This window comes from Planococcus citri, chromosome 3, assembly GCF_950023065.1.
Source record: "Planococcus citri chromosome 3, ihPlaCitr1.1, whole genome shotgun sequence".
Taxonomy (NCBI): Eukaryota; Metazoa; Arthropoda; class Insecta; order Hemiptera; family Pseudococcidae; genus Planococcus; species Planococcus citri.
The window spans coordinates 36420240-36447626 of NC_088679.1; the positions used below are offsets into that span (position 1 = coordinate 36420240).

At 35.0% G+C, this 27387-nt stretch overlaps 1 protein-coding gene across 1 annotated transcript in view; it reads left to right on the plus strand.

Annotated features, from left to right (window-relative positions):
• LOC135840708 (glypican-1-like) overlaps positions 1–27387 on the plus strand; it is a 149391-nt gene that overhangs the window by 29504 nt on the left and 92500 nt on the right. Inside the window, exon 2 of the mRNA XM_065357359.1 lies at positions 16658–16816. Coding sequence (XP_065213431.1) covers positions 16658–16816 — 159 coding nt within the window. The remainder of the gene's footprint in view (positions 1–16657; positions 16817–27387) is intronic.

Sequence of the window (27387 nt, forward strand, 5' to 3'; positions counted from 1 at the left end):
TTCATTCTTTTTAGGTCTCTTCACTTCGTCCCCCATCCATCGGATGTGGCGATCTTGTTAAGGTACCGGTAACACTCTTTTACATCAACTCGACGAATTCGTTCTGTATATATCTGTTATTTAGAAAACAAAACAAAAGACAAGTCCTTTAAAGGCGAGTAATGTGCCGACATCCATGGGGGGGTGGGACTGGTAGCTTTGCTACGTGGTGGTCATTCATTAAAGAAACGCGTTTAAGGTTCTTTTAGACGAGGGGATATAATCAGGTACCAATGTGTGCGCCGTGAGCTAAAAGTATTGCTAGGCGCACTCGCTCGCCTATCTTATAATAACGTGTTCGCCTGCCTTGTCCGTCTAATAATCGTATAATTACGGGATACTTTGAGAGTAAAATATCCGGTTGCTAATCATGAGAAGATACTTTGTAGGTTTAATAGGTTTCCATATAGTATACAATAAGGTGGTATGATAAATTGAATTTTGATTATGTGGAAAAATGCTCGCGTTGCTTTTTTTTTTACCCAAGAGCGCCGATTTTTTTGTACCCACTGCGTTATCTTTTTTTTTTTAAGATATGTACCTTACCTACGTAATGCAGGGCTTATAAGAAGACGACAATCGTGGAGGTGGATTGTTTGTATAACCTCGCCAGCTCACCTTTAATGAGTAACATTTAACGTGTGTTAGGTCATTAGGGTATGTCGTGGATAAACTTAATAGATTATTGGATCGGTCTACGGGTAAATTACACGCAGGTAGCTGGCCCTACTGTTTTATTTCTGGAATTTCTATAAACATTAAAATAATACTTTTTCCTCACGAAAATTATTTCATGTTTCAATTTTTATTTTTGAGTTAGACATTAAGAAGTATAATGATGCTATGATGTGTTTATGAGCATTTAGAGTCTCTTCTTGATGGAACTCTAGCACTCCAGTGAAATTAGAAAGGCTGTAATTTGAAGAGAAAAAAACGTCTGATTGAGTTAGAGTGATCATTCAAGTTTTTTGTAGGGAAAGAGAATGAAAATGATTTATAGGGTTAGAATTTGATTGTATTTTTGTAACATTATTTTCGAATGCGCTTTAAATGAAAGATTCAACTGTTGAGCTGTTATACAGTTTTCATCATTCGTCTTCATGATGAAAATAACCTCGTGTGAAATTTATTTGTCTGCATTATTTGGAGAAACGCTCGAGTTGTAGCTCTTGTTTTCTCAAAAACAGGTATTGCTAGATAGATCGAGCGAAGCTAAGAGCAAATTTTACTTCTATTAGCCAGTTCTGTCAGGTGGTAAAGTATTTTGAAAACAGGGAAGGTGAAATGGAAAGTGAAAATTATGAACGAATTGAAATTTTTTAATTGGTATGCTTAAAAAATTTCTTGCTTTTGGTTGTTTCTTTTTTTTATCAGGACCGTGAGGAGAAAAGGGTGATTGGGCCCAGGATTCAATTAAGGGCCCTAGACAATTAGTTACAAATTCATTGAAAAATTAATTTTTAAACGAACATTTGATCAAAAGCTATTATACAGTCAGGTAAAATAGGCGAATCCGCCTAAATCAATTTTTTGAAATTTTTCTGCAGTTTATTTGTGTGGTGGTGACTAATTTGAAAGTTGCAATCGATTAATCGAGTATTCAAACATTATTCGATCGGAGATAATTTTTCATTGTCAGCGTTATTATGTTGGTGATGAAAAAACTTGAGAAACTTTTTTGCAATAAAAACATCACTTTTTTTGTGCAAAAATGTAAAATTTTCTCTTTCATTTCAAAAAAATACATTGTTGGTAAGTAGGTAGGTATTTATTTTTTTGTGAAGTGTGATTCAATTTTGAAATTTTTTATAGCTTTTTCGGAATTCTGTTTTATAGGTAGGTACCTATGTGTTTTTTCTTTACAGTAAAAAAACAGTCCATTTTTTCAAAATTTTGACAAGTATCATTTTATCCAGTGGGCAATTTTTTTTAAATTTTGGTTTCGTATTTTTAAAAAAATGTTTTCGAATTACATATCAGGATTTTGATTACTTGCATTAAGTATATTTTCTTACAAATTTAAAAAGAATGAAAAAAAAATTCAAATAAAATTTTTTGTTTTTCGTTTCACCCATTTCCATAACTCAATATTTTTTCTAACAAGTTAGATTATTTAAATACAGACACTGATATACGTGAATTGTGTTATTCGAAATGGAAATTTTTCCGAATTATTTGTATGTATCAATTTTCTCATGTTTTGAGAGTCTACAATAAAAACGAATTCTTATTTTTCAAAAGATTTACTGTTTAAAAACTGATCAGTAAATTGTTCACACTATTTCGAAGAAAAGAGAGGAAATTGATTTATGTAGCTCATCTAGTTGATTAATAGGCTCTATAATTTTGCCATTTTTTAAAATTGCCGAGGAATTTTTCACTATGGAAAGTGAAGTCGGAGAGGAAAGTATCAATTTCATGGACTGAGAAACTCGAGATGTTCACGTTTGGAATCTATCTCTTTGCTGATACAACGACAGGGGAAAAATTGATTATTATTTTTTTTTCAAACGTGGTATCTCTTTTTACTCGATTAAAATATCTTTGTTTGACCGTTACTATAATCAGAACTACGCAACGTAATGAAAATGATCATCAGCAGCATCATATATGTATACTCGTAAGATACTATTGAGAACCTCGTATACATGACAATGGCTCGGTATAGACCGAGGCAAAAGGCACAGGCACAGCACACACACAGTACATTGACATTGTAATCACGACTACGCGAATGATTTACGAGCTCTTTGATTCACACGCAATATAATTAATTTACACCATAAAACACATCGCTTAACTATAAATCTTCTCATCAATTGAAAGGCCATATACATCTTCATTACAAACTCTTCGCAGCTACCGAGATTTTTCATCCTTATACAATACTAATTATAAAAATACTCTCGTTTCGTTTGACGATTACCGCGAATAAATGTAATGAAATGAATAGGTAGGTAAGAGAAAGAACCAGGAGGAGAAAAAAAAAACGTTGGCATTTTGGTAGTAATTATTTCGCCTTCTCGTCTCTTAATTACTCGTCTCGTTTTCATAACCGTTTTCACGGTCGCATAAAACAACGCCATGGCAGCCGATACCAGGTGCAAACGAGCACTTAATATCGTTGGCATGGCATGACATCGTCGGTGTCTCGGTCACCTCGTGGGGTGTACAATGCGCAAAGTCAACTAAGAAAATCTCAAAATAAAAGCTCCGTTAGGCTTATTTACTTTTTCCTGCTTGGTAAAACTCCGCTATTAATCCTGACCGCTTCGAGAGTTTTTCGTGAGTGGAATAAACAAAACGCGACCGGTGGCTTTTTGTTAATTCTTGATCGAAATCAAGATTCGTGCCGAGTGGTTTTTTCCCTCCATTTACCTACCCTTTATCGGTAGGTGTAGGTACGAGACCATTACGCGATAAAATTTCAAATATCATTTGCCTGATGTGCTTTCGCAGCGAAGATTTAACGCTTCTATCTCGTCAACACAGCAGACAGCTTAATTTCAGCGCACATTAAAGCATCCATCGTTGCTTCGCAGCTATGTCGATGTCGGCGAAAAAAAAAAATTACGTTAACACGCTTAGTTTTCCGTATAGGTTTTCTTTTTTTCTAAACCTGGCGTATAAATAGGTCAATGTTAGCATATTCTAAACGATCGAGAGCTCTTCTCCGTACTTGGTAGATTTCCTTTATCGTTGCTACTTATTTCGCCAACGAATCGAAAAAAGTTTTTGAATTCTACCGAAAGGAAGGAAAAATCATCGCAGTATCTCTCATTTCGTTCTTCATTTGCTGTAGTGCTCGTTTTCCTATAGCACTTATCATTTTCAAACGTCGCTTTGTCGATAACTTCGGAATTTAATTATTTTTCAAGATTTATTATTCTCATTGAAAGACTCGTTTGTCTATATACGATCTCTCGTTCCATTTTCGGCAATATCGCCATCTTCCAATATTTACCACCTACTCTGTTCAATTCTCCATACGTCGTTGTATAGTATTTACTCCCTCTGCGTTCTTTTCCTCGGGCCGAATTTCGTATCTTTAGTTCTTTTTCTTTTTATATTCGTCTTAACTAGTTTTTTTTTCTCAAAGTGTCGGTTTTGTTTCATCTTTTAATTTTTTTTTCTTTTTGATGTTATTTTTTTTTCTCGATTAACCAATTAGTTAAATCACACTGGATGAGAAATGCATTGAGAAAAATTCAACAAAATCGTAAATTAGGTTCGGATGTGCGGTATTTGTTGAAATGATATTTCACGAGTGTACATACATACAGTAAAGTATCCGTTTTTTTTTGTTTTTTTGTTTTAAGAAAGAACTGTAGTCAGGAAATTGAATGAGATTGTTTTTTTTTTGTGTTTTTTGCATTATTATGTTTCCATGAGAGGGCAGACTGGAAAGCGTAATATGCACCATTCCCCCTTCTCTACTCATCAGGCACTAATTTATTTTTGTTTTAAAATTTTAGGGTGCATCACCCAAAGTCGGCGAATTTTCACTAAATTCTGCAGAGACCTTAATTTTGAGTTGAAATTTATTACCCACAAAAAATGTCAGCTCACAAGATATCATTGGAGGGGTAATTTGAGCCCTGAAAGAGCTAGAGGACATTTTATTGAAAAAACTGTGGTTATTACAAAATATTTAAAGATATCATTCCTGAAACTGAGGAAACATTTTAGAACATTTCAGAACGCAGTCGTGCCAACTTTTTAGTCATTATTTCCAGTTTCAAAAAAAATTTTAAAATAGCCAGAAACTTGTGAAATTTTGTTGTTGTTGTTTTTTTTTCATTATATCTAAGTTTATTGACCACTGAACTTTTTTTTAGGAATACAAAGAAAGGATATCTGAACAAAAGCTGTAGAAAAAAATCTAAATAAATTAATATGAAAAATTCAAAAATTTGCCTCCTTAAAATTTGATAAATGTTGCGTCGTGAATTTCTTATTAAGTACATAATCAAAATCCACTTCTCAATTAGTTGACGCAATTGCTGTAGATATACCTACTTTAGTAACCTTTTAATAAAATAATGAATGTCTCTCATGACTCCGATGTGAAAACAGAAAAAAAAAAATGAAATGACATGAAAATAAACATCATAATAAAAAATTTATATCATTTCAAAACACAGATGCTACCACGATGATAATATTAAAATTAGTATTTTTACGATATGGTTTGTGTTCCCGAAGATATGTAATTAGGCGTTTAGTGTAATAATACGTACCTACCTACGTTTACCTCTACCACACACTTTACTCAAAAAGATTAATACAGTAAACCCAGCGTGACGAAAGGGGAGGAGAAGGAGGACTTATAAAAGAAAAATTAATATCGAAGATTTGTCGACAATGCATCAAGTTGATTTTGCTTCAGATTTCAGATATAACGTTTTATGACCACCGTGAAGATGATATGGAAGTGAGTTTGGTTGGCAGAAAGATGAAAAAAAATTAGGGCGAGTTGTGCACGCGGACTTGTCGTTATCGGTTGTTTCTCTCTTTCTACAATTGTGTTCTTCTCATATAGCATGTATCTCTCTACCTAGACTTGTACGAAGTATCTGGTTCTATGTAAACCGCACCTTTTTTTTACGAAGCGGCGTTATGTGCGCCGAATAGAGAGCATGGTTAGAGAAAGACCGCGTGCTCGGTGTACGAGTGAGAAAAACAAATCGAGATGAACGAAAAGGGGTAACAGATGGAAAGAGATGGCGATGGCGAAGCGAGTATAATGCTACATGACTGTGTGTGCATCGTTACTTGCGGCTACATTCCATAAACCTACCCTGCTGCGTTCTTGTATCATCTTGTCTTATCAGCGAACAAGGTGAATGAGATAATAACTATATTAGTTATTTATTATATTAATACGTAAACTTATATCTGTATAGTTTACCAGCTCGCACACCACACATACTCTCGATAATAGTGCATACAAGATGGGGAAAAGAGAAGCGCGATGTGTCGTATTCACATACTCTACTCTAAAATCTGAGTAGAAATATAGGTATTTTCTACGTACATGTAACGTATATAATAAAACGATGAAATATAATACGATGGAATGTTCATGACGGCGGCAGAGGATCCCTATAAAAATATCTCGCGTATTAAATAGTAGGTACGTGATTGCCGCACAACCTATCGTAATTACAGGTAATTGATGGTAAATCGAATATGATTCATTGGCTCGTAACGTGAATCTCAATACATACGAGTACGTACAACATGCGCGTGGCGTCCAGCAAATTCGCGACCACTGACTAGTCTGCGATCAAACTTGGCCAAGTATCCGAGGGAAGGTATATCTCTCTCTCTATGTAATTGACGGTGTGAAAAATGATGGTAATTTATCAAGGGATTTCTCTCTCTTGTATAATCGCGTTAGAGGGTAATTTTTGTTACTCACTTTATCGTGTTTAGTTTAGCATCCGTATCTCTACACAGGAGGAAAAAAATTATTTTTTCGCCGGGCTTGTTCGACTCGTGTTGGACATTTTTTTGTAATTATTTGTTGGTTTACGAGAGCTGAGAGTCTGCGACGCGATCCGAGTTCGGTTTTTTGAAGTACATAAGTGTATTAGATGTGGCGATGGCGAGAGAATTCGGCTTCTATGTGATAATAAATCACATAGTAGGATGACTGCGACAGCGACGGTGATGGCGATGGCGATGCCGTTCTCTATATTATTTCGTACCGAAAAATAAAGAAAAACTTTATTAATACTTTGATATTACACTATAGTATAGAGCATTGAATGGTGTCCAAATTTAGTTTTTTTCGTTGGTGTTAAACGAGGCGTTAAAAGATGGAAGACGTTTGGCGACAGATGCTTCGTGTAAATTGGAAAATACACTAAACACGAATATCTACGAATCGCCTCGCAGCGTCGTCGTATGTTTCCGACTTTCGACTCGAGCTTCGAGCTTTATATGTAATACTAATTGTGGTCAAAGAGGGCTTTGAACAGGACCGCCGGACCGGATTTAACTCTTTTGTTTTGTCTGGGTCAAGAATCACAAAATTGGACAATTCTACATGAATTTGCAAGATTTGAAATTTTCACTTCAACCAGATGTAAATTGAGTAATGTTTTTGATGATTACTGAAAGGGAGGTGAGTGGAGTGTAAAATACTATAAATTTTCTTGGACGTTTTTCTGGCTCGGATGTAGGAACTCTTTTTAGGAGGTGAAGTGGAAGGAGAATCGTATCAAAATGAAATTATTAATACCTACTTTTGGTTTTATTCTTTGATAATTTTTCACCAATGTTCTCAAATTGAGGTTCATTCGTTGCAATAGTTGATGAATTCCTTGGAGAAATATTTCCTACATGTAGAAATATTTTCAAATTTTGTAATTTGCATAATTTTTAAATGTGCGGGGAAGAAGAAAGTGGAGGAAGTTGAAAGTCAAAAAATGAAAATAGGATGCATGCCAAAGTCCTGCTTTTTAATTAAATTTGGTAAAATCTTGACTTTTTTCTATTTTTGGTCCAAAAATGTTCAAAAATGCACCAGAAATCAAAAAATGTATATTTCAGCACCTGAAATTTAGGCTGGTGATGTATTTTTGCGTGCTTTTTAGATTTAGCTTTGTTCAGCTTAAGACTTTTTCTGCCAGTTGAGGTACCTAATCTAATACCTAGCTATACCTGTATTGTACCTACCTTCCTTGGTAGAAGAAGGGAGGCCATAAATTCCCAAACATCTACTATTTGTATCATGTACTTTTATAATGGGCCAATTTTCTATTTTGAAAAGCTGTAACCGCGAAGTTTTGATGAAGTACTTCTTTAATCTTGCTCAATCCAATTGCTTATATTTCCTCATTTTTGAAGAAATTTTTCATTGGTAATATTTTTATGTACAATTATGGTCCGTCATTAACTCATTGAACGTATTATTTTTTGTGAGATTTAATTTTTTTTCAAAAACAAATTTCTCATTCTTGGATTTTGAAAATGATAATTGTTGTGTTTTTGAGACCACAATTTTCTGAAAGTATTTTATACAAATTTCAGTTTGTTTATACCAAGAGAATTCAGGATTGAAGTCTGATTGAAATTTTGTCATCACACTGCCCTTTCATCCTTAAGGGTTAGTGAAAAATCATATCCACAACTGACAAAACGTTTATTCTTGCCTTATTCGTCAATTTCATATCATCGGCACCATATGTAATTATCGTACGTACATCTCGCTTATATTATTAACTACGACGCCTTTAAAAATGCCATAATTCATCTCGACAACGTACACAACAGATACACGTGCTGCTTTGCAGAAATCTGACACTTGTATCTAATTTGAAATAAATCTATCTTTCTCGTATGTTTATACGTTTACAAAGCTGCGTAAAAAAACCTACTCGTATTTATTCGCGATCACAAAGCTCGTAGGCGGACAACTAATCATTTAAAATATAAAGAAAGATAAAGCAGGAAAGAATAAAAAATATTAAAAAGCTAATCTCGGACGTTTATAAACATCGGTATAAGTATAATTTTCTTTCTTGACACGATAGGTAGACGTACCACGAAAGGCTAATTTCTCGTCTCCGATACCTCACACACGATCACAGCGGATTGTAAAATCACCGCAACGCGTATTAAATATCTATACGCTGTTTAAAGTGTCCTCCAGACGCGATGATTTTCTCTCATCCAAACCAAACCACACACAAATACGACGTACCAGACTCATCAACCCAACCAATCTTATTGATTAACATTTCGAAGATGAGTAAAAAAAAAAAAAAAAAAATGAAAAAAGGCGCCGAAAGCGTGACCAGAAATTCGTGTGCGTAATTGGTTATCGCGGCCACCGCGCCGCACATTTGGGGAACTCGTAGTACATACTCGTAGATAGACACAGCTGTGGTCTCTCCTCTAGGGTACCATGCGCCAATGACCAATCAACGTTGTTCATCGTGTCTGGGTAATTGGTAAAATACCTCACTTAAATAACTGCCGATAAGTATCTTTTTTTTTTACGCGGTGCGTATGTGCGCGCGAGCGAGCAACCAGAGGTTTTTTATTTGACTTAGCGACCACTACAACAACGTCCATCGTGTTCCGCGTATCTGTGAAGAAGAGATACATTACAGCAGGCATCTTCTCACTCTCATCATCTGTCCATCAAAGTCTAAATGATGACGACCTTATACTCTCCCAGCATCCAGCATCTTTCAACCGTTCGCGTTCGGGTAATTATTTTCTCAAAACTTTGTAGACACGCTGAGACCGCCGCGTATTCGGACACAGCGACAGCTTAAAGGGTTTTAACCGACCAAATCAGTATACAAATATATTTTACATGGGCTCTCGATAGGGCCAGCGGTGGTCGCGGTGGCGGTCATAAGAAAAATACCGGCGTATTCGAAAGAAAGTGCTTTATTTATGTCTTAATACTACATATACTTACATAAGGAATAAATTAAACGTGTTCGCGCATACTAATCAAAAAACTCGACTATGGTACGCAACATAGTATGTATGTGTAGAAAAGAAATATGTGTCAATGAAATCCATAAGTAATCTACTCGTACAGAGGATTTATTCCCCTAGGTGGACTTTCTCACACACACATGGGACCATTGTCTTGTTCAAAAAAATCATAATTTCCGAAAATAATTAGTCCATTGTCTCGTCGACGTTTATTTCCAATAAACTAAGGTGTTTGAAAGGCACACCGGCAGAATTTCTTTTGAATCAAGTCGTTGAGCTTACGACACAATATTCTGATGTGAAAGAGAGAGATCAATAACAATGAATGAAAGAGAAATGCTGAAAAAATTCAACGACATATCTTTCACCTTTTCGAAAGAACAGTCACAATTTTTGAAAATTTTCCCAATAAGGCAATAAACCCCAATTTTCTTCAACTTCAAACTCCAAGGGAGATTCAAACTAACATCAGAGGACAATGGTATTGTTTCTTTTTTTCAAGACGTGGATTCATTTCATTTGCGATTGAAATAAATCAAACCATAAAAAAACTGTCGTGCGAATAAATTTTTCCCCGTTTCAGAAAGTTACTTTCAATTAGTTGGGATGACGAAAATGTCTGGTAATTTCAGTTAAGTGAATTGAGCACCAGATTGTATATTTTCAAGCTTAGGTACAGTCCCGGATTTATTAAATTTGAAAATTTTCGACGTGGGCAGATGAAAATAATGAGAAATAATTTTCACAGACCGAACAGAAGTGTGACAAAAGCTGGAACTAATTAAATACTACTCTGGCATTGGTAGAATTTCACGAGGAAAAATTGCATTTGAAACTTTTATATCGGCCAAAATAGTAGACATATTTTTCGGAAAATATTTGTGTTGACTTATTGAAAATTCCGTTCAAAATGTTCGTTAGTCTTGGTGATTCTTTTTTCTTTGAAGTAGCCTTTGTAAAATGAGAATTTTTCTTGTTCAATTAAATGTCTTATAATATTTTTTGGTCAAATATTTGGTCTGTTCGAGAGTTGGGAAAAATTCCATAAATTCTTGTACTTGAAAATTTATTGAATGTGTTTCCGTGTTGAACATTTGTAGTTTAGAAGTAATAACGTTTTGTGTGAAAAAATCATATTTTGATGAAATTGTCTTGAATTTGAAAATTCTCGATAGTTACCCAGAGAGTTTTGAAAATCAAATTTCAAAATTTTTTTCAACAGATCTCTCTGGTAAGCCAAAAAATGTTTCCTATTCTACATAGGTTGGAATTTTACTCAAATTTCCTGAAAAATTACACGATTGAAATTGTGAAGAAACACCCTGATATTTAAGTGTAGAACACTACAAAATCTATAGCTTTATTAATTTTTCCCTCGACTGTTTAAATAAACTCATCAGTCGCCCAACACACATTTCAAAACCTTGAACTAATAAGCAAATTTCAAATTCTCACTGAAAATATTTTTTCAAATAAAGGTTTTAAAATCATAATAGACGAAGATTGCTTCGAAATACTCATCCTATTGTATTCTTCACCGGAGTACTTTTTGAGGTTAGCGTTGAATTTCTCGTGACACTTGATAATTTTCGATATTTTTCAATGATTATTTCGACGATGGCACTCGAAGAAGATAAAATATTCGACGAGACGATAACCAGGAAAAGAAAATGAGTCATTTTTCGTATCGGTTGATGGAAATACCTCCTCTGTGACGAATATTGCCATAAATTGGAATTTCTCGGCAACGATATGTGCAAGTTGGCCCAGCTTTGCATATTCGAATTCGAGTCGATTAACTTTGAAAACGTCATCGTCGTACGTGAACATCGCATCGTCTTCGGTTCGCGTATAGCTCAAAGGAGGATACGAGTAAAATTCGAATTTGGATGGGAAAAGCTACCTACGTATATTATAGTACCTACTACCTACGTTGGTGGAAAGTTGTGTGTATGTGCACGCGATTAAGTCACCTAAATGCGGAAAAGCGGAAGAACTAGGCGAGGGCGAGTTGGAGGGAGATGAAGACGAAAAGAGCTTTATGTACATAGCACGCGTTGTACAGATGTTACGCAATATGCCCTTTTCAAATTTAAATTACACGCCGAATGGTTTTGTCGTCTTGTGTTTGTCGATATATCTATCATGTATATGTACGTAATACTTAAAAGTTAAAATGAATACGTAAGGTATTTATGGCGAAATCAAACACTATAACTAGGATCGTACAGAAGGGGTAGGTAACTTTTTTCTCTCCTAAGCTTTTGTACGTGTGTAATTATTTTCTGGTTGTATTCTGTATGATGGTTTGATACAAAGGTAAATATCTCATAGCGTGTAAACAGACGGTAAATAATATCAAATAGATTTTTAAACAACGTCGTAGGTAAAGGTATATGTAGTTGTAACGGTATGGTATGGTAAGGTATGGTATGCGTACCTAGAATTGTACAATCCATGATGAGGTATTTTTCAAACAATGAATTTCTCTTCTTCTTGTTGGTGGTCGTCGTAAACGTCGTTTGCTTTGACCGTTTAGAGTTTTCAAATAAGTATGTGATGTCGTTCACATAGTTTACTTATTCGCTTGTACATACGTAAACCTCAATTTTCGTTGAATTTATTTCCACATCCACACGAATATTAGGCTACCTATGTACGTACATAGAATCTTAGTATAAATTGGGCTTTGAACTCGTGCAATTTATTTCGGTTGATTTTTTTTTATAGAAAAATCAATCAAACTCTCAATTTGCCTTCTCTTTTGGTTTGGAAAAAACTTTGATGTATATTTTAGACATCATGTGCATTTATAAAAGGTTTGATAGATGTAAAATTGTGTTCGTTCATTTTTATGCAAATTTTGAGAAAAAAATTACCTCAAATCGCCCCTTTACATAAAACCGAAAAGTTTGAAAAATCGTAGACATATTTTTAGAACTAACAAGGGAATATTTCTAAGTGTTACGTACACAGATTTTGACACTACTACATAAGAACGTATCCAAAATTCTCCAAAACGAAGTATTTATCTATTCGTACCTACTTCAGTTCCAAAAATTATTCAATATTCGTCGAATGGGAAGCGTCGGAGGTTTTATTCGAAATACATATCTCATAAAACAAAGCTTTCTTGTAAAAAAATCTCTCCGCAAGTGGGGAATTTAAATGCTTTTCGATTTGATTTTTCTCCATTTTTTGGCCAAATGGTTATTGTTTCATTTTTATTTTTTATATCAATTGTCTCCGGTGAAAAACATCAGAATCACAAAAGGTCGATTTTTGAGAAAAAAAATTACGAGAAAGAGGCCTACAGTTTGTTTACTAAAGTAATTTTTTGAACTAACACTCTCTTCGAAACAGGAGCATGTCCTGAAGTCCTCCAAACCAAAATTTCAAGGACTATAAAGTTTATTTTTGAAAATTTTTGTAAATTCAGGGAATTTGCTTCTATATAGATAATTCTTCAACTTTCTGGAAAAATCAAGCTGAAATTGAGTAATTTTTCAAAATTGTAAGCGTGGAAAAGAGCAGTTGTGCCCTATTTTGGTTGGAAGAGGGGTGCTCCTTGTGGGATCACATATCCCTGATCCTTCTCTGGGCGTTATAAAAAGTTCGGATTTCTTTTCAGTCATCAATAGTGATAATTTTCAAATATCTCCCTTCATCATCTGTTCCTCTTCTAAAAGCTATCGATTTCAATCGAGTAACTTCGAAAGATAGCAATACATTTCTGCTAACTATGATGAACACATCGTGGATATTTGCAGACAGATGAATGCACAAGAGATCGTGGAAGCAATGGTAAATGTAAAGGCTATTAAGGTATTCAACTCGCATTACACAGCTTTTGCGAGCGATTACCCGACGCGTTTAATTACGAAGGAGTGAGGATACGTATATTTCTACGAAATAATTGCCCTTAGAGGACTACATTCCTGCGAGGAGTAATTGCGTTTAGATCCAGATCACGCTTACCTATTAAACTTATGACGGTTTTTATCCATACGGCGGAAAAATCTTTAAAAAACCAAACAAACCGGAAAACAAACGTTTGCGGAGGTAAATTAAGCGAAGAAAAAAATATTTTCACGTATCATTTCGAAATAGAAAAGATACAGAGAAGAACAGGTTAAAATACGACAATACTCACGAGTCAGCGATCAGATTTAATATTCAAGCGTCGTATGTGAGGGGAAAGATTGCTTTCTTTTTTTTTTTATCTCTCATTATTTACGACGTTTGGCAACACTGAACTGGAACAAACGACTAAGCTTTTTTTCTACGCTTTTTTTTCTTTTTCTGTGAAGCACTTTACTCATCTTTATGAACAATACGCGCGTATCCTTTTTAAGTGAAATGCCAGTGTTCGACTTTATGCCGGAGATAAAAAGGACATACGAAGGCCCACCTGTGGCCTAAATTTCCGGTACACTGGTTGCCTACGGTAAAAGGTCTGCTTTTTTTATACAAATAAGTATTAGTCGCGGCTTTGTCGTATGTTCGCAATCTCGGCGTGTACATGAAGTACTTGTACGAATAGTTAATCTTGAGGTGGTATTCAGAGCACACGTTTAAAAGTTTACACAATATGTAGTCTTTCAAACAAAGCAGCTTTTTCTCAAGTTGGAATTATTTTCTTCATGTAACACGATGTACCTACTACCTAGCTACCTACGAGTATCTATTGGAAAAAACCAACGACGCTTATGACTGATTCGCCAATTTCCTATTCATCTGAGCCAGCTTCTTCCTTCTCAAAGATGGCGAATTCGTTATCAAAACTAATAAAGATTTCGTGCTCAACATAAAACTGACCGGTCTTATTATAGTTCTGCACTGCAAAGGGAGGGATTTATTCGACATGATTGAATGTTCAACATCAACTACAACACCGTAATGCTGTTTAGCTTGTGTATGTGTTGAAATCTACTATCGCTTAGAGTAATTCCAAAGTGGATTTAATTCTTGAAAAATCTCATCGCATTGTGTAAATATTTAGTACAATTTATTATGATCGCTCGGTTAACGTTGGCTGCGTTTTATTGATTTTAAAAACCGGTGCTTAAAGTGTTATCACTTCATTACCGTTAATCTACAAGCTAACGAGAGTCTGGTTTGTTGTATGTAGAAGGCATTTTTCGCCACCTATGAATTGATCTAACTATCGTTGAAGGAATTTACGCTCAAATGGGTTCATTTTTATGATTAGGTCATTCGAACATTTCCGGGGATTTTTTTTTTAGAAAATGTGTATTTGAACGAGATTTTTAAGTTCAAGTTGCGTTTTAAAAGACATTTTTTCAAATTAAGAATTCAAAGTGAGAAAATTTGAACTTATAAAATTAAGGCTCTGCTCAACAATCTAGGTGGTCTGTGCTTACATACTTACTCACTTATTACTTGAGAACCTTTTTTTAGTGATTTTTCTTTGCTCTCACTCCCTAAAACTTTTGGTTTTTATAAAAAAAAAAAAAAAACACTACAAAATATCATGTTTGTTCCCTTCTACAGAGCTTTGAAAAATTGGGAAAAATTTTAAAAATACCTACTTGAATTGGTTTTAAAATATGTATACTTATCATTTCTGTGTCTAAATTGCCTTCCATATTATTCCATTTCAGGAAAAAACCTTTACTAGCCCGATGAACTAGGATGTATTTGTATTTAAAAATGAAAACAGCATTGAATGAAAGAAATTTTTCAAAAATGGAAGAGAGCAGGGAAGTTTTTTGAAATGTTGTTTCTTTTTTTTGTACATATTTTTTTTAAAAAAATAGGTGTTTTACATCTGGGAACCACATATTTTGAAAATTTTCCAACGATTTTCATCGACTTCTATTTTATTTGATGTTTTTTAGTCTTCAGAATAATTTGAGTGGTGGAAATCTCTTCCGCAAAATGATTAGGGAACGGAATAAATTTACTCTCTGTCTCCTATTGTTCTCTCAACTTCATTGGCCTCTCGTTTGAATAATATTTCTACTCGTAAAATTCCGTTTTCTTATTTTTACAAAATGTTTCAAGTGTTGGAAAATTTGTTGATCCAATTTTCGAATAAGCAGACTTCTGCCCATTTTTCATTTGATAAGCTCGTATCAAACGTAAAATTACGTGTATATGCTCTTGCGTCCATACGTGTTTCGTCGTTTAAGAAGACGAAGAAAAAAAGGTCACAGTATGACTTTGAATTCCCCTTTAGGAAATAGGAAACTCTTGTCGCTGGATGTATTTATTGGGGTGGTCTATCGATGTGAAAGTTTGATAAAATATATAATAAAGTTTATTTGAAAAGGTAGGTACTTTCGATATAGCAAATTACTAGCCGGAAGCCATGTTTTGCTTTTCTTATTTTTATATACATGGTAGGTACTTTCTTATTTGTCGTACAGCATACGACAAGAAGTACGTATATGTGTAGCGACGAAGAAGGCGCATATACGGATGATAGGACGATTGATTATCGACTATAGGAGGCGAGCGAGCGTGTCTGGCGTACGTGTTATTTTATTATTTCGCGATGTATAATTATTGTTAGCGCAAACGGACCCTATTCGTTTGTAAGGAAGCCTTTTAAAGATGGTTTTCGGACACGGTACGTTTCGCTAACAGTTTCATGTCTAATTACCAACGCTTCGTCGAGCAATTCTCATTGAAATATGTTATTCGATACGAGAACAAGGGCTATGGAGCATGGTGCGGTTGTGCAGCGTAGGCTGCATAGACATACAATACAAACACTTCGAAATAAGTTACATGCTTGGATGGTCGATGTTATACATTTATGCGGAAAGTTATACATAAAAAAACAACCTGCGAATAAGGTTTCTTGAATTTTTTTCTTCCCTCCCCCACCTGCTTCATCTTTTGAGACCTTTCTCCGATTATTACCCTGTTGAGAATATCCCGTGGGTGAATTGGAGAAGTATGTATGTTGTATAATTACAAATGTGCGAAAATACACGCCACATAATGAAGAATTCAACGAATAAACCAACGTTTGAGCGAGGGGCAGAAAAAGCTGACACGACTAGTTATTTACGTACATATACGTATAATATCGATGACATGTACTTATAATATTTAAACGATAACATGTCGCCGATACTTCTATACCTCTCTACTAAACATATGTATATTTTTTTTTTTACAGGTAAATCGTTATCGATATGTAAGTCGGATAAGAGCTGTTGTACATCCGAGATGGAGTCGAATTTAATGAATTTAGTCAAGAAAGACTATCAATCGTTATTACAGCAGAATGCGCAATCTGTGCAAGGAATATTGGCTTCTACCGCCATCCACTTCACAGGTAATTTATTTTTCTGTATTTCTTTTCGCATTTTACTACATATTACAATCCGACAATATCTTCAAGTGCCATAGCCTAGATAGGTATGTAAGCACTTGTACGTATACTTAAACCTATGCATAGATGATGGTTTTTTGAAAGAGTAATCGAACATACATATGTTCGAGTTAATCGTATTTCCCTCGTTCAGTTCGTGTTTGCATTTTTTTTCTTTTTCCTTCCCAGCTCCCCCGGTTCTTTCTCTTCCTTAGGTACGAAGTAATCTTTATATTAATAATTTACTTACCATTATGAGCGTACATAAATGCGTAAATTTATCGGTAGGTACTATTTTTAAATCGTAAATACGCTTATTGGCAGCAAGACCGGCCGTTAGAGTGTGATTTAAAAATGCTTATTTCGGACGAAGCCGGGACCGAAGCACGTAATGCTTTCTTGCATTCGATTCGCCATCGTTCCATGATAATACATACGTATGGTACATTCGTTTTCGTCTTATGATAAGAAGACAAAACAATGAAGAGAAAATTTTTCCACCTCATTGGTGCCCGAACGTAGCGGTCGCGAGGAAATTCCATTGCGCATCGATTGTTTTCCTATTTTTATAATCCAGTCGATGGCATCATCCAGTTTAGCACCATTGTGCGATTTAGCAACTCGAACACACGTTCAGTTCGCCTGATTAAATGGATTGGTTTTTTGGGGGTACCGCACAGGCAACTTTTTTCGCATCGAATGGTATTCGTGGTGGTTTCAAAGTGCTTGAAATTCGATCATATTGCGGGAAAATTTGGTCCAAATGAATTTAGTACTCGTTCGTCGTTATCTAAATTTTATTTCATGGAAAAAAATTCTATTTTTACCAAAGGAAGGAATGCCAAATTTTTCAAAATTTCTAAATTTGTTCATGTTTTTCAGTTCAGAAACGTGAGGAGAGAGAAGTTGAACAGAGGCAAAAGCAGGTATCATAATTCTTGTTCACGTGTAAGATTTGCTGTGTAAATTATAAAAATGTAGTATGTCTTTCGAAGTTTACAATTTGCATGAATGACGCATATTAAGGATAATCATTCACGATTAAATTTTTTGAAAATTGCATCGTCAACTGCATACTTTGTACAAAGTAAAATATGTTGTAGTTTGATTGTAACATTTCACAGTTCGTGACTTCGAAAAAAAATAACATTAATAATTTGAGTTTCATAGTTTGGAGATTGTGGTTGATAGCTCATTAATTTTACTATGCATATTTTCCCAGCTACGTAATCTACCGATGTAGGATTTATCATCAGAGTGTGCCATTCTCTTTTGATTTGGATACAGATACAAAGTGAATAATAATATGTATTTTGCGGTGTGTTGGTAATAATAAACTTTATGCGGTCATTGGGCCAGTTCAAGTTGACTATTTTGTAGATTTGAATGAACCGAAGTTCTATAAAAGTTGGAAAAAAACAATGTCAATATTTTTGCTGAAATTTTTTAGAACACAGACAATTATTCTTTTGAGAAGTATACAAGTTGTGTAAAAAGTCCTTTTCATCTTGCTTTTCCCGTTTTTTTTTGTGCAAATCTTGTTTTTTTTTTTAAATTTTTGTGTATTATTTTTTTCTCCAGAATTTTGAATTTTTTATTTGTTCATATGAGTACCTTAGAGTCAAACCCAGAATTCTCCAAATTTTTCAAAAATGAGGTTATGATCGTTTTGGGTACAGTTAGTAGGTACGCATCGATTGCCATTCTCCGTTTTTACCTATCTGACACAATGACGCAGTCAGGGGGGCACCAAAGTACCAGGTCAGAGTCAAATTCGGAAAAATGTCCAAAATGTTCAAAAATGAGATTATGGTCGTTTTGGGTACAGTTAGTAGGTACGCATCAATTGCCATTCAACATTTTACCCCATTCAATACCATGATGGTTAGGGGGTCCAAAGTCCAGGGTTCAAGTCAAACATTGAAAAAAATACTTCAAAAAAATTTTTTTTTTCATTCTAGTCGACTATAAACAACTTTGAGATACTTTCAACAGACTTGAATCTAAAATTATCCTTCATTTTATCATGCATTTTCGTGTATTTTCGATATTTTTTACGGACTTGGAGTCAAAACCAGAATTCTCCAAAATGGTATCGTGAATTACTGCTATGGAAAGACTTGAAAAAAAAAATTTTTTTGTCAATTCGATTGTTACCCGAAGCACTATATATAGGCGAGATCAGAAACCTGCTACCACTGATTCCCACCTTTCATCAGTTTTTTGCGTTTTTCTCAAAATGGTGAAAAGTGGAGAATTCTGGGTTTGACTCTAAAGTACTCATATGTTCATTGTACTAATATCAATGTTGACGTGCAACATTTCTACTTGAAACGATTTTAGGCATCTACCTTCCCAAAAACCTGAAATATTAGAAGAAAAAAAATCCTAAAAATTCTGCTTTCGTGCTTACTTACTTACTTACTTTTCATATTCATGTGGCCATGTTTGCTAAACATCACATGAAAAGTAAGTACAGATACTAAAGCAGAATTTTAAAATCCCCTCCCCCCATATTTCAGTTTCTTGGGAAGAGGGAGATTTACAATTGAAGCATGTGTTTCCAAAACGCACTAAGTCCATTTTCAAAGATTCTGAGGTTGCAAGGCCATCTAGCATAAAGTTGCGGCCCAAAATGGCTGATTTTTTGATATGTTGTGTCTAAGGGTCTTGGCTACAACATATCAAAAAATCAGCCAATTTGGTCCATGTCTACGTTTCCAAATTGTACTAAGTACCATGAATTTCTTATCAATATTTTTTTGGACTTAGTGCGTTTTGGAAACACATGCTTCAATTGTTTCAAATGAAAATTATACTGGTCAAAAATGAAGTGATAGTGTGGAAATGGATAGATATATTAATCATTTGCTTGGATTTTGAAGGCTGCTCCGGAAATGCTTACGTCAAATTTTGGGTCAACAAGTGAAAGTCACATTGAGAAAGGTACTGAAAAAGCATCAAAATTTGAAACGTTGTTTCTCCAAGTGAGTAAAATTGAAAATATTGATTTGAATCATTCAAATTTTTTCATCTAGAAAAACATATAAGAAAAATCAAGAAATACATACAATGTGCAAAGGTAGACACTAATCACCTTTTCGTAATTTTTCGTGAAATTTCGCCCCTTCAAATTTTAAAATACTTAGATGACACGTTGACTTGTCTTTTTTGATTTTTCTGTTTTAATAAGAATCACATTTGAATTGAGCGAGCTTTGAATTAAATTGGAGTACATACCTACTATATTATCTCTCGCAATTCTGTAAAGAGACATGAATATTGTTTGATACGTAGGTATAGGTATGTAGCATTTCCATGATATTTAATTGAGGCCTTCAAGGGGTAAATTTTGTTCTCCGAAGTATTCAGACTACACCGGATGTGCCCTTATCTGCTCGTATAACTGTGTAAAACTATGTCAACATTACTGAGAACTTTATGCAGTTCTTTTCTCGCTGATTCATCTAATTTCTGAAATGAGTAAGAAACTCGCGATACGCGAGGAAAAAAAACTAGGTGCGAGATGTGAGTGGAATATGGATCGCACATGCCAACCAAATCGTACTTGTAGCTCGAAAAACACACGCATTTTTCTTATTGTTTTTTTTTATTCGCTCATCTCGGTTAAAATCTATCGTATTACGCGACTACGCGTCCATCAAAACTTTTAACAATTTTTAAACATCCGGTCTCGCGTCGCTTGACTATCGCGTTGTTCTAAGATTAGAAAACGGGGAAATTTTTTCCATAATACATATTTTTATTTAGCTGACACGTACCTAATAAATCTCGCAGCTAATTAAACATCATCGTCACACCGTTAAGCGTCATCTAATCCAATGCAAACAAAAGACGAAGGAATCATTTCACCTAATGGTTAGTTGGTTGATTCGTTGGAAATGCAGACCTCATCGAGGTATTTTTCTCATACCGTATAAATGCTGACGTACAGAAGAGATGATGTTTATCGCAGCACGCGCACAGGGTTTCATCGTATATTGCGATACGATCGCGTATCGAAAGAGAGCCCACGTAGTAGGACTGCAGACTGCACAGAATATACTCGACACTCGTAGTCGCGGATTGGCGTACCTAGGCGTACGTATGGTACGTACGCGGTACGCGATACGCGGAAAAACTTCATTAAAAGTCGTCGAAACAATTCTTACCATATTATCAGCTCGTTGCTTCCATGACAGTTCGAATTTATCTTTAAATATCGCATGAGTTGGCAACAATCCCGTTTTTATTCTAATAACAAAATGTCATTCACTCCAGTTTATATAGTATACACTATACAAGCGACTTATTTCTTCTAGTGACCCGTTTCTCACCGGAATTATACTATATAGAAGCGGATACCTTACGATATGCTTTTTTAAATGGCAACGCAACACGCGTGCTTTTTGTCTTCTCCGCTACCCCCGCACTATTTCTCGTAATGTTCGACTGAGTTTAAGAAATTTTTGAAATTCCTTCAGCCTTACATTAGATATTAAGTTCGAGGCAGTCTACTAGCGCGAGCGTTTATATTGGGTGAAAAACCACAAATTAATTTCAATTATAACCAAAACAACGTTACATACAAATATGTGTACGGGCGCGCGCCAGTATTTTCAACAACTTAATCAATTTTCACCGTTCATCACGAAAATAACTTCGCGTGCTTAAGCGCGTCTACGAGAGCGAAAAATAAAATAGAAAAAAAAACACACACAAAACAAACCAACCGAAGGCAACATCCAAACAGAATTTTAATTAACCACCCAAGTATTCGTCGATCATGGGTGCCGGGTGCTACTGTTACTTATTTCATCGCGTGTCATTTAATATAACAATTCAATCGCGCCTCGCTCGTGCTGGTTTTTTTCTCCATCGAATGAGGGGCAAATAAGGAAAAAATTCTACGAATTTGAATGATTACAGCATATAGGCCATTGGGTGGTACATAAGGAAGGACTTCTATCCTGTTCCTGTACGTGTAGGAGTAGGTGCTCTCAAATGACACACTACGTATATCGACTCGTCACGAATATTATACTGGCATAAAATTAAAGGCAGTTCGACTTCGGCAACCTCTTGTACATATGCATAATGGTTACATGGCCTTAGGTTATGTATACATCGAACACTCGCGATAAATATCTAGCACTCATTCAAGTGCTTTGATTTGAATTATAATTCCCATCCTAGTATACTCGGCGAGCTTTTCAAATACTATACGACAACGCGAGTACATAACGCCAAAGCACCGATATTCGAGTATACAGAGAGAGCAGAGAGCTTTTGCAGCGTTGATTTTGCACGCAGATAACGCGCCGAATTAACCCCGATGTGCTTATACATATTATTCGCGACGTTCCAATTACCACTGTCGCAGCCTGATCCCTTCTACTGCCCGCTCGCCCACATTGTGTAGCATCGTCGACCGTCGTTGGCGTCCTCCTCATGAAAATACCTACTCCAAAATGTCCGTAAGAGTCGTGGTTTAGCGAGTTGTCGACGACATGCTCGCGGTGAAATGGGCCGTTTCAATTAGCCGTATTATTCGTTAAATTAAAAAGCTCCCGGATACGCTGAATCGTTCGCATGACCGTTCATAAATTATTATTTTTCCTGATTTTTTCCCACTACGAGACGCGTACATTTTTATTTTTTCACATATTTAGATTTCATCTTCGGTGGAAAAACATTAATTGACGGGTTTTAAAAAAATGCTTTAATGGTTTACGATATATTTCGAATATCTGGATAGCCAACAGGATTTGTTGCTTGGTAGTTTGAAAAAATGTCCCATTATTTTGATAATCTCAATACTTGCAATTAGTTCTTCGTTGTTTTTTAAATTGTTGCATGTATAAGGTTATGGCAGATGAATCTTCGACACGGGCAAAGTTAAATTTAAAAAGCAAGCAAAAACACAAGACTGACCAAAATTCCGGATGTTTAAAGACATTTCTCGATTTTTGGTGAATTTTTAAAAATCAAATTTGGGAGGAAAATTACAAAAAAATTGAAATTTTACCAAATGGATCTAGTAAACCGAAATAGTAGTACCTATTTGCCTACTTTATTTTTGACTCACCGAATTGATTGGAGACGGTTTCAAATACATGGTTTTGAGCAGTTCTGAAGTCTCCAGCAGATTTTTGAAAGTCGAAACTTTCACAACATTTTTTGAATGAACATGGATACTTGGTTACTTTTACAGTAACTAATATTGTAAGTTTACTAAAGTTATTAAAAGTAACTTTTGGTTGCTTTTTAACTCGCTTCAATCCAAAAATTACTAAAAATGTTCACTTCTTAGCTAAATACTCGTAATTCAAAAAAGTGTCACTTTTTTTGTAAAGTCTAATTTTTTGCTAAAAATTGCCTAAAAGCCATACTTTTTGCTAAAAAATCGTCACATCTTGTGTGATTTCAAAAACTGTCAGAAATTCTCATTTTTTTTTCTTGAAAAGTTTTGTTTTTTGGTATAAATTGTCAGTCCTACTTTTTACTAAAAATTATCCAAAGCTTTCACGTTTTTCCACCAAAAATTGTTAAAAACCATGCTTTTTTCTAGAATTGTCAAATTTTCGTTTTCTTCCAAAAATATGTCCAGAATATAGCAGAAGGCTCCAGAACGGCTCAACAGTTCCGTTAATTTTAGCTTACCAGCTTCATTATGTGTGAATCTCAACTTTCAAAAATCTGCTGGAGGCTCTAGAACTGCTCAAAACGGTTCAAATCCTTTTGCAATCGATTCGTAGGGTTGAAAATAGACTACACGTCAATTTCTGCTTTCTGGGACGATTCGGTGAAATTTCGATTTTCTCCCAGTTTTGGTCGAAATTTCATTTCCAAAGATGCACTTCAGTACTTGAGTAAACTGATATGTAACCTAAAAACAGGTCTATTCACTTCACCACTTCGATTTTTCAGACTTCAGATCCATAATATGAAGTAAATAAGATCTGTAACTCTTATACTATAACCTCAGTACTGATTTATTCACTTCAAATTATTTTTCTAGGCTTCATAATCGGCATGAAGTATAGTAAAAAGATCTCTAATCCAAATTCAGATCTGTTCTCTCCTCACTACCCTGATTATTTCAAAATCCTCAGTCAGATCAATAAGAAGTAAACAGATCTGTATAGCTCGAAAACGATACTTTGAAAGAATTTTATTTTTGAGATAGATAACTTTGGATGGACGAATGGTGAAAATTGTGTAGCATTGATGACTTTGATGAGGAATTACCTGAATTACGGTGCTTTTCAACCCTAGATAGTAATGAAATGAAGCATTTATCGTGAAAAAAAATCTTGTTAAATGAACTGGTTACTCACCCAGTAGATTACGACCTTTATGTAAACCTTTTTTCCGAAGAAATCTGAATAACGAAACAATCAACGTTGAAAACAATTTGAAATTACTAAATAATCAGCGAACAGTCCGTCGCCGTGGCGGAGTGTAAATTTAAATAATAAATTTCAAATCAAACATTCGACCGTGGTTTCCTCCTTCCCTCCCTTGTTCTCTTATTCTATCGCAGCTTCTGTCTTCCTCGAAGCAATCTGTGGCGGTAATTTTTTTCAAGCTGCCGAGACCGCTTAATGCGAATTGTTTGCTATAGAATAGATAAATTATTCAAATTATAAAATCGACCAGCATTCTCGCGATACAAGCGAAATTCCTCAGTCGAAGCTCGAAGCTCTCTTTAATCGAATTGAATTATGAAAATGCACTTAACGTAATTAAGAAGCTGTAAACATGGTGTTTCGTCAAATTCCTAATATCATTGTTTAAAGGAACACCGGTAAGGCACAGTGGTGAACTACACTACAGAGAAGCTTTCAATGGAGTCTTTTATGCTATATAGATAGAGATACGTCTTGTCGTACATAGTAAGAGGACGATGGTGGATTGGTGGGCTTAGTACATTAAAACTTTGCACCCAGCAGTAGCTTATGAGTAAACTTTGAAACGTCGAGCTAAAGTTTAATTAGTAATTGGGCGCTGGAACGTACGCTACGTAGTGTTATTAGATTATGTAAATGATGGTTGAAAATTTTAATTTTTTGTGCACCTAACCTACCTACCAACCTACGTTATACCTACTAAATAAGGCCAGAAAATACCCGAGTTTTTGAAAAACTAATATAAACAAGAACGTTGTTCCTCGTGCTGGATTCACTGGACATTTGGATTTGGAAAACGCCCAAAATACACGAGCATAGCAGTTTTGAAAATGTTCACGCCTTGCATGCCGTCGCTGCAATCGCGCAAAATACGTATAAAAATTCTTAAGAATACGTAAAGCTGCATCCAGAAGACAAATCGTGACGTTTTACATATTTCCAAGTTGTTTTGTTTGTCCCCTCTTTGGCTACCGAGTAGCTTGTAATCGCGTATACTCGTATATTAAACGATTAATGTGGGTAGATGATAAGTTGGGATTATTAATTAAGCTATCATTTCGACGAGGTGGAACGTTTTAACACTCGCATATATAAGTAAGTAAATCGCGTTCAAAATTAAACGATCGTACGGCACGGTTAGCACTTTGGTACAAGATTATTCCATTCGATTCGCGAATATTTTTTCACATATTTTATTCCAGCCAGTCGTGATGGATTGAACGTTGAAATGGAACGTGACGCAAATACGACTGTATGAAAGTGTTGCTGGTGCTGCAAACAAACTTGAATGTTTTGATTACGAATCGACGATTATAATTAAAGGTGATGAATGTAGATCTAGATCCAATGAGCGATTAATGAAAATTGCCGAGCAATGAAATAGCATGGCGCTTATGCGTTAGAATTATTGAGAAACGGTGTTCTTGTTTTGCCTAAGTAGATTTTTCTGTACAATTGCACGTTTTGAGAAATCGATCATCGTGATTAATCATTCGATTAGTCATTTTTGTCGACATTGTGAGAGAGAAAATATTTAAAAACTGAAAAAAGCTATCGATTAATTTGTTCATCTGATGTAAACGGAATACTTGTGCGACCAGGAGCAAATATTTTTCATGAGGTCAACTTTTTCTGAAGTTCCCATGTGAGTTCAAAACTGATCGTATTCATTCAGAAGAGAAGCAACTTCGAGGGGAGAAACATTTTTGAATAATTTTCTATTTCGAAAAATTACCAAAATCGCCTATCTGCAGAATATTTCTCAAAATTTCCTGGACATGTCCCTAAGTAAAAATCAACCATTTCCAGTCAATTGCAATCATTTTCATGTCAATTTAGGTTCTCTATTATAAAATTGACGTAGAAACCAATTTTCAAATTCTTACCGAGTTCAAAAATTCGTTGAAAATCAAAAAATCACCTTGGAATGCTCAAAATTTGGTTTTGTGTATGTAGATAAGTACTCTCTAATAGTGAGCGGAATTTCACCTCGATTGGAGTTGACGAGCTATAAAAATTCCTTTCCTAGTAATAAATTTGGTAAAAATGTGAGCTTTTCTAATCAATACTGAACTCCACCTATCCCAGCACCGAAAGCTCAAAAAAAGTTTCGAGAAGGACTACTCGAGTCCATCACTTTGCCTAATGTTCTTTTTTTCATGTGATAAAGTGAATTCTTCTAAATATTTACCATCAAAACGTAGATGACTAATAATTATTGTAAGCTGATGTAAGAAACCAAATTCATCTGAACGTACATAAAAATATTGTTATCAAGCAAGGTTGTTATGCTCTCCACCCTTCTCGCCCCCCCTCGTTCACTCTGCTCTCAACATACCAAACCAACACTCCCATTTTTCTAAGTACATAATCTGTCTTTTCAATTACCAAATCTCTAAACCCTAAGAATGAAATGTCATCGACTGATAAACGACTCGAACGTGATTTTCTTTACGATCCTGAAACCTGGTAGACGGGGAGAAAAAATACCTACCAGTACGGAAGTGGAAGTTGGAACTGATGATGATGAGATGACGAGAAGTTAATCAGTGAGAATTCCTCGAGACGGTATCTTTGAGAATATCAGTACGAGCTGCTCATTGGTTGAGAAATAAATACAGACAAAGAAAGAGAAAATTGATACAATGTATAAAACGTTCCTATTCTGATATTGCGTGCGCTACCCGCGTAATTATTTTTCAACTATGACGGATGTCGTTATAATAAAGGAACGAGAAAAAGAAAGAAATAAAGGTGACATCATCATCGCGTGTTTTTCTCTGGTATCGAAAATCTTACAGATGAGTAAACGATGAGTACCTACTGCATTCCTTTTGTATTTATTTTTTTATCAACTCTTTACGTATAACGGTATTTAATTCGCGAGTAAACATGATAACAAGTTAAGGATTGTTATCGGAATTTGTCTAAGAGCTGTTTGGTGGCATTGCAGGAAATTTTTTTCACGCCGTATATAGATTTACAGTATACAGTACGAGGTAAGAAAAGAAGCAAACGAAGCGAGATGATTTGTATAGTCAAAGTGGAAGTGGTATTTTATAGATAAAATTACATTTTAAATGCCAATGTGACGGAATAGTGTAAGTAATATAATTAAAAGTT